We start from the raw sequence: 8,991 nt of genomic DNA, 5'->3' as shown, positions 1-8,991 counted from the left end.
GGAACAGAGGAGGCAGTAGAGAAAAAGGGGGCTCGATTGTTCTCTGGACAGAATCGGGCTTTTTTTTTTTTGTTCTCAGTATCGGTGGAAGTTGACACAGAGAATGGAAGGGAAGAAGAAAGATGGGGAAGGAATAGGATCCTTCGGCTCTGATACCAAGATGATTGAGAACCTTAGGAAAGAGAGGGGAGATCAGAGTAGAGGGGAAAAAAGAAGAATCACACTCAACACATTCATTCAATAATCAAATCACTCTCTAAATCTTCAATCGATTACAACCAATATATAGGAAAATAGGAACATGAAATTAGAAACTTAACTGAAATGGAAACTAGCCTAAACTAGGAAACAACTATAAAAAGGAAACCAAAGCAAGGAAATAAATCCTACTCCTACGTTCAAGTCTGGAAAAGAAAAGCATGAAATAAAATACTAAGTAAACTAATAATTTTATTTCCAACCCTTGTTGGACCAAAACCCTGAGCTGGACCGGTTCCTCTTGGCTCTTGGCTTCCAAAGCCGGTCATGCTGGTCCAACCAAGAAAGGGCAGTCGTATCTGCATCACCTAGGAAGCTGCTACTTTTGGCAAAAACATTTAAGATTAGCCACTAATGGATCTCACTAATCTAGGACAAGAACACATATGATTTCATTTCTAGGGATAGAGACCTAAGATTTTCATTGATCCTCACTTAAACACTCAATTTTAAGCCTACATATAGGCTTTGAAACAGATGACAGAGGTTAAGAATTCATGTATTCAATAAGAAAATTTCTGGGGAGCGGTACCAAAATAATGTACTAGCAATAAATTTCTTCAAGTTGTCCTATTGGTGCTCCTTAAGATCAGCAATCAAATTCAGCTGTTACTTTAGAAGACCGTTCTAGTATTATCTATGCCAAAAAAAAAAGGTAAAGTCTTAGTTTTGAGCTTGGTCTGTACAAACAAGAATTTCCACGAATTGGATGGCTATCATCATCTTCTTTTCTAAGATCCTAGCATATAATATCTTCTAGATGGAACCCAAAAAAATTGATTGCAGCTGTCAAGCACTTATGCCACGTCTAACAATAAGAGAGCAGAGAAAAGGGCCTCAGTCCATTTTGCACAGCACGTCTCCAGATCAAATTATCAATTCCCCATATAAATTACTATTGACACAGCATACCAGTATTTTAGGAAGGCGTCCAAGTCGAAAATTGTTAATGGTTCCAAATTCACCATCGTGCCATATAGGGAATGCATCATTAAGCACATTGGTGCGCTTCAACAGTTCCAAATGTGCTTGTGAGACTTCAATCTTAGCCAAAATGGAATCTCTCTCCTCCTGTCAATGGAAACATTCTCAATGTAAACACTTGAAGGATTTTTGTCTTTTTCTTTTTCTTTTTTTTTTTTTGGGAGGGGGGGGGTGTTGAGGAGTGGGGAAGAAAAAGAAAAAGGAAAACCAATATAAATGGAATACTCATATAAATCAAAATTTAAAGAAGTTAGATTAATGTATCACAATGGCTATCAATAATGCTAAACTCAAAGGATTAGAAGAAACATTTTATTCCTACCAAGAGTCTGAGAGCTGCATATTAAAATAATAATTAATCCGTAATGAACTTAAATGAATGAACTGAAGAAGCCATTCTTTATATTTTTCACCCAAAACTCTTTCCTTTCTTTGTTTGCCCACTGTTTCTTTTCTATATTAACCAAATTTTGTAATGATAATGATCATAAGTGACAATAAGGCAAAACACTACTTTCAACATACCTGATGTGAAGTTAACTCGAACTGAAAATTGTTGAACTCATGCCAATACCTAAGATACATCAAAGCAACAATCCGGACAATTAAAGAATAAGAATTTCATGGGAAAAAAATATAATCATATATAGCATTCCACCCAATAAAGAGAAATTACAAAATGCAAATTTGTGAAAAATGTTATCTGAACCATTCCCTACATGACTTGGAAAAGTCCTCAAATTTACCGTTCCTCTAATACTGTAAAGCGCTTGGATTTCAATTCTAGATCTTTCAGATCGGCATTTACTTCTGCACATTGTTTCTCGGTTTCTTCAATTGCTGCTTCAAGTCTTCTCTCTTCTTCTTCAACCTTAAACAGCATCAACAGTTAACCAAACAATATTTTTAACATTCAAGTGTCAAAATAGATCTAGCTCATTCTCAATTCATAGTACTTGCTAAACATGATATAAGCATAACTATCAGAGAACATGGTAACTCAGATCCTCTGATTTCCCACAAACCCTAGTAAATATTAGGATGCAAGTATAGATTTATGGTGTAGTTTCCCAATATTAATATTATTTCGCACAGTTTGTGTCTTAGACTCATGCAAAATTCCCTGATAGAGTTGGTGCAGATAGCGATATTCCAATCTCATAGGTTTGGCATATTTCAGAAAATTGTAATCCAATACAGCATTCCTCACATAAGGATTGTTTTATTTTTACTAAAACCATATTCCTGGGGTGAATCCTTTCTTATACAAATCAAAATGATTGGTCCAAAAGATTCTGAAGATTATTTTAAAAACTACCATATACTGTCTAAACAAGGATATTTGATTCCATAAGCAGTACCTCATCAATCGTCCACAAAAATTAAAAGGAGGGGGGGTCCTGGCAAACAGATTATGTATGAGCATGGGTAGTCAAATAAGAACCTTCAACTTCTCCCGAAGAAAATCGGCCTCGCTAAGAACATCACGGGCCTCTCCCTCCATGCGTTGAAGGCAGGCTTCAAACGCTTTGATATCCCTGTTGACATCTTCCACCTCTTTGTCAAGTTTATCAGACAGCACTCGCATACACTCCAGGCATAAAGGTTGCTCAACCTATGAGAGAGATGAAAATTTTAGTGTTGCTCAAAATTATTAAGGAGAAAATCTAACTTCCAAGGTCAAAAGTTCAACAACGAAAGCCGACAGAAGTGTATGCACACTATTTAAAAATATACCTGTGTTTGGGTGGTGGCAATTTCAAATGCACGCTTCAAGACAGTTATGCTCGAGTGAAACCCAGAATTGTTGGGCTGCAAGGGGCTGTTGGAGACTCCATAATGTGATGGTAAATGGGTTCCAATTCCATCAGATGTGGATTCAGACTTGTACATGGAAGCAGCAGCAGGAGGCAACACCACGAATGATTCTTCCATTGCCCTCCCAGTATCAGGCTGCGAAGTTGCACTGCAAGGACGAGGAGGTATCCCTTGCGCCTGGCTTCTTTGCTTTGGTAACACAACAAATGAGTTGTCCATTGGGGTTGAACCTAACACACTCCCCATCCCATGGACTGAGGAGCCCTGCATCCCTGCAAGTATGTGTCCCAAGTGCAATGAATTAAAAATATATATATGAAAGACTTTGTCCAGCGTCATAATGTCCAAGGCCATTTTAAAGTTAAAGACTGGCAGGTTTGTATAGAGTTGGGCATTGCAGGGTATAATTCAAGGAGGTACGAAAACAGGCTTTGGAGGAAGGATTCAGGTCCCTGGTCCGAGAAAAAGAAAAAAATTGTTATATGTTTCTGATTGGCAGAATATGAGGATTAAAGTTTATAATTGTAAGAGTAGTTTAAACACACATTGAAGCATTTCTTTCCTCTATTAAAAAAAAAAATTCAGAAACAAATGAATCTGCAAGCCAGATCATACAGTCCCAGTGAAAATTTCAAAAGAAAAGGGGCTTTAAACCAGTTGAATAAACCAATTAAATTCCAACCGGAGAATTCGATTCAAGAAACCCCCCCCCCACCCCAACAAAGAAATTCAAGGGTCGCCTGGTACTATGGGATACTAAACTTTTATACAAATTAACCGTTTTAAAAATTCAAACAACTTGACGAAGAGGTCAGACAATCAAAGAAAACTAATAACGACTAAAATTCCCGTATCAATTCCATAGGCCAAGTGATCAACAAAAAAGTGTCCGAAACAAATTTGAACTCAAAAATTTAAAGAAGAGAAAAATTAATTAATCCATTGCGAGAAGCACAGGAGGATTGTAACCAAGAAGAAGTAAAACAAAAGAGAAAAGAAAGGAGAAAGCCCAACCAGAACGAGATGAGTCGTTGAAGAACTTGTCTGCATATGAATCGACGCCTACGACGCAGAGGGGGTGACGACAGTTCTGACAAATCCATCTAGGGAGATTCGGATCGACAGGGAAGCCCCTGCCTTTATCAGATGGATCGTCCTTCATCTGCTTCTTCACTTTCAGACGTTTCTGGTTTCTGTAGACTCGATTTGCTCGTGACTTGCGAAAGAGGCGAAACTCAGCGACAAGGAGAGAGATTATAGAAGGAAAGGTAGAAGTAATTTCATCATGTCAGCTACACAATTTTAATAGGGAAAATTACATGATTACCAATTTTTGGGTTTCCATTTACAAAACTATCCATATTATGTTTGAGTTAACAAAAATATACAACTATCATGTTTGGGTTTACAAAACTACCCATTACAGTATTCGTCTTACATTTCATTTCAGTTTTACCCTTACTTCCTTCCACCGAAACTTCCTTGAGATCACTATATCTACGGCTCTTCCCACCCCTGTTTGCAAGTAATGGCATGACACAATTCCAATCGCTGCAAACCATTTCTCAACTCGATCAATTTATTTTTGCAGCAGCTACAATTGAAAGCACCAGTGGCCAAATTGGTTGCGGTGAGAACGGCAGCCTGGACAGGCATTGACTATTTAGCTAGCCACCCACGGAAACCACCTCCAGATCTGAAGTGATTTGAAGAAGAGGAGGGCGTACAACAAGGTAACTCGCCTCACCCCCTCCCACCCCCTGCTTTCTACAGTCCTGCGGCTCCCGCCCCACCCCTCTCTCTATTGTTAAGTCCCATTCTGTTAGGACTTCAAATCTTGCAACTGGATTAGTCCCATTTTGTTTAGGACTTAAAATTCTACAACTAGATTAGTTCATTTTTTTACCACATGTCCAATTTCAAGCTTCAGATTTTGAAGGGCTGTTGATGAACAACATATCCTGCAATTGCAAATCAATTGACATGGTGTGGCTGAAGAGATGGTTTGAGAAGTGATTGGCTAAAAGAGGGGATGGAGATTTTTGAGTAGAGCAATTTCCACCCAAAGAAGAAGAGAAGAAGCAGAAGACGACAACGCAACTTGCCATCCCACCTCTTTTCCTTCCTCCCTATCCAATTCTACAAACCCGAACCACACTTCTTTTTCTTCTTTGCAGAGCACCAAACTCACCCACTCTCCACTGCCTTTGACTTCCCGCTACCGGTGATCGGTGGAAATCTCTTCCTCTAGGTAGTCATCATCGAATTTGCTAAATCCGATGTTGTTCTTGGACATGAGTAAAAATCGTCAGGCTGCACATTGAGATCTAATTACGTTATTGTATGCAGCCAAGAGGAGGCCCCTCATCTTCAATAGAAGAAGAGCTTGCCCTTGTTGGTTGACAACGAAGACTAAGAATGGTAAAGAGGAGGTTACACTGCTCAACTGTATAGGAGAAGGTAAGGGATGGGGTAGACAAGTTGATCAAAGTAGGTAAAATTCAAGTGTAAAATTGTCTAGAAAATTTCATGTTGAGAGAGGAACGCTGTACTGGGTAGTTCTGTAGACCCAAACATTAAGTGGGTAGTTTTGTAATGATAAACCCAATAGCGTGTAATCTTGTAATTTTCCCATTTTAATATAAGGGAAAAAGAAGCGTAGCTCCTATGCCCATACACAATGCCGGATGGCCCCACAAAGTTTCTGTCTACTCCTTAGTGTAGGGACCACTCTGCCTTTTATTTTCCCTTATGACCTCAGATCGATTCGAATTAAACCCAGTTGAGTTATTCTGAAATAAGGATTAGGCCGATTTGAGTTATAATGAAACAAGGATTAAGCCTATTTGAGTTATACTTAAACCAGGATCCTTCACAACATCAACGACTGTGTATTGGTTTTCGAGATTTCCATGAAAAAACTTTAATTATAGCATATGAGGTTAGGGTGTTAATCAGTTCGATTCGGTTCGGTGCAAGATTTAATAGGTAAAATAAAAGCAGAATAATTTAATTAATGGTTTTATATATCAAAATCAAAGTCATTCATAAACGATTTTGGTTTAAATGATTTAATTTTATGTTTTCTAATTTTTTATCCAAATAAATTTTTTACCTTTAATTTTTTTTTTGGGTGAAATGGATGTAAATTATAACATTGAATCGAATTATTATTGTTATATGTTTTTTTTTTAATAGTTGTTCAACATGAATTTTTTTTTTTTATTGAAATGTATGTAAACTTAATATTGAATGACTTGAACTTATTACGTATATGTTAATCGGTTTAATGGTTTACCAAGAGTTTAAACTTTAAAATCAAGATCGAATCATGATTTTAATTTTAAAACCAAAACTGTACAGTTTAATAAACAATTTCCCAGTTTTGGTTTCAATTTCAAACAAGGATTTAGGGGACGGTATCAGTATTGGTATCGGTCTCTGTCGATATTGATTTGGATTGGATGGGATCAGTGAGTATCGGTCTATTTTACCCCTGAATTTTATAAAAATTAGTATTTTTCCTATTTTACCCCTTAAACGATCTGAATAACTGATCCAGATTGGTATTGGATGGGGGATCCTCAGCCGATACTAATCCGATACGACCAATCCCGAGTAGAAAGTGGAAGCCGAGGAGAGAAAATTGGAGAATGTCACTGAAAGAAGCAAGACAATTTTCTGATATGTCTGTTCTTTTGAATGTGATCTATTTAGATTTATTAGAGCTTGTGATTTCATCCATTGGTATTAGATGTATAGCGGAGAAAGGCTCCAACCATGGTTATGGTAATATTTCCAATGTCATTCTTTAAGCTACCCAGCATTTGTCCGAGATGATATCATTTATGGATCGAGAGATCAAGGAGATGAAAGGAGATACGGACCGAACAATCTACTACGAAAGATGCTCTTTAGCCACAGCTATATAAAGGCCCTCCATCGATTCTAATGTTTACACAATTTATGAATCAAAGTTTTCTGATTTCTAATCCAAACAAAGTTTTTGTTTCAGCTGAAATAGTTTTGGGTGAGAAGCGTGAGGAACACAATTCACATCTATCTCTAACTTCTTTTATTTCCCCTATTTTGATTGTGAGTTTGTGTGATTGATTAATCACTTTGGAAGATCACTTAAATGACCAAACATTAGTAGCAGCTTAAAGATAAAAAAATCAGGTTGTTGTCCAGATCAAAAACCTATACTTTTTTAGGATTTTGATATGCTCTTTCTCCCTGGTCTGAAGCTTGATGTAGCCACCCTTTTAGGGTTTTGTTGGAGGACCTAGGAGAGAGACTCAATCAGCTTTTGGGCCCATCCTTGCTCTGGTTAGTGAGATATCGAAAATCTCAGATCTGACCTAATATTCCCCTAATTTTGGTTAATGATAATCATATGATTAAAAATACAAGAAAAAAATGCCAATATATCTTTGATAAATGATTGAGTTTTATTGTGAAAATTGATATTAGGCAAATCCAACAGTTGGATGTGCCCTTCTATGTGACATATTAGGTGGTCAATTCATAAGAGCTTCTAAGGGTGGATTGATCACAATGAATTCTACCAAAAAACATAAGAGTAGTTATTCACTTAACGAAGGTGATATTTCCAAAAGTCACAAAACAAATTTGAGGTTTTGTTTTTTAAACCTAGATTGTCTTTTTTCACTTAGAGTTGGGAGACTGCAGAATAATGTCTAAAGTACTGATACATATGCACATATATACATGACCTGAATGCGAATACAAAAGCAGTATTTGATTGAATTACATTTTGAAATTTGACACGTAGCTAACCTAGACCTCATGTATCCTCTATCCAAGTTTACAATGGATATGCATAATCTATCTATGCAGCAAAATAAATGTATCGCGACATTGAAAAAATTTACAAATCTTTGTGACAACAATAATTGGCCAAAGAAAAAGAGAAAAAAAAAAAAAGAAACACCTATTTCAACTTCCAAATTTTTGCAACCTCAACAGCTACATCGAAAGAAGAAAGGAAAAGGGATGAAAGAGAAGATACATAGATAGATCACGGAGGCTGTGCACACAAAAGTGGTGCCGGAGAAGTCCGGCACACCGGACATGAAGCATTCATCCTAAGCCATTCATCGATGCAGTCAGCATGGAAAAAGTGTTGACACTGTGGTATTGTTCTGATTGTCTCCCTCAGTTGATACTCCGATAAGCAGATTGTGCATGTATTTTCATCAGGCTTTGGCTGCCGGCGACTCTCACCAATCACAGCTTTTGGATAGGATTCTATGGTTGGGTTGTCAAGGCCTGTTGCAGCCACGGTGGGCTGTGGATTTACTGTTGAGGTGGCACCGCCACCCTCCACACCACTTGAATTGTGACTTCTGTATCTTTTGAACCTCCCACTCATGTAGCATACGATCCCGATCCCACATAAGAGTGTAGGCAAACCAATGCCTATGGTCACTGCATAGCTGACACTTCTTGATAGTCCTCCTGTATTTCCATGAGTTAGGTCAATCATTTTCAGTTTTCTTTTATTCCTTAAAAGGCTGAGATAAGAGCATTTTTCTAGTTACATAATCAATACATAGTAAGGTGTCTATTTTTAGTGCATAGTGGATTGGATTGGATTGAAATTTTGTGGACAAGCAAAGGCCTAAGGTCCTGGTCTATATATCAAATTTTATTAGAGGACAAGTGTTTTTAAGTCTAAGAGCGCCCCTAAGCCCAGACACGGGGGCGCGCCCCAAGGGGGATACTATGGTTGTTGCACACCCCAATGTTTGTGGTGTTGGGGTCACTCTTAGATAGAAAACTTTGTCCCTTAATTAAAATAGAGTTGGACATATGACAATAGATCATCATTTAAGATCTAATAATTTGAAAAAGTGCATTGAACAAGCATAGGAAAATTCCCCGAATGTGTGAATTAGGACTCTATAA

General features: G+C 37.5%; 2 protein-coding genes across 2 annotated transcripts in view; both read right to left on the bottom strand.

Annotated features, from left to right (window-relative positions):
- Window positions 1–4,333, bottom strand: part of LOC122082265 (beclin-1-like protein) — an 8,770-nt gene extending 4,437 nt beyond the window's left edge. Inside the window, exons 1-6 of the mRNA XM_042649728.1 lie at window positions 4,075–4,333; window positions 2,980–3,332; window positions 2,687–2,857; window positions 1,989–2,113; window positions 1,768–1,816; window positions 1,132–1,329 (exon numbers count right to left, since the gene is read on the bottom strand). Of these exons, the coding sequence (XP_042505662.1) occupies window positions 1,132–1,329; window positions 1,768–1,816; window positions 1,989–2,113; window positions 2,687–2,857; window positions 2,980–3,332; window positions 4,075–4,222 (1,044 nt within the window). The 5' untranslated portion in view covers window positions 4,223–4,333. The remainder of the gene's footprint in view (window positions 1–1,131; window positions 1,330–1,767; window positions 1,817–1,988; window positions 2,114–2,686; window positions 2,858–2,979; window positions 3,333–4,074) is intronic.
- A 3,464-nt stretch (window positions 4,334–7,797) lies between these two features.
- LOC122082677 (putative RING-H2 finger protein ATL69) lies at window positions 7,798–8,584 on the bottom strand. The gene has a single exon (XM_042650393.1). It carries the CDS (start codon window positions 8,567–8,569, stop codon window positions 8,102–8,104), a length of 468 nt encoding a protein of 155 aa, XP_042506327.1. The 5' UTR covers window positions 8,570–8,584; the 3' UTR covers window positions 7,798–8,101.
- Window positions 8,585–8,991: the final 407 nt, after the last annotated feature.

This window comes from Macadamia integrifolia, chromosome 6 (genome assembly GCF_013358625.1).
Source record: "Macadamia integrifolia cultivar HAES 741 chromosome 6, SCU_Mint_v3, whole genome shotgun sequence".
In the NCBI taxonomy this organism is placed as follows: Eukaryota; Viridiplantae; Streptophyta; class Magnoliopsida; order Proteales; family Proteaceae; genus Macadamia; species Macadamia integrifolia.
The sequence above is the reverse complement of the archived record's forward strand: the minus strand, read 5'-3'. Positions and strand labels throughout refer to the sequence as shown.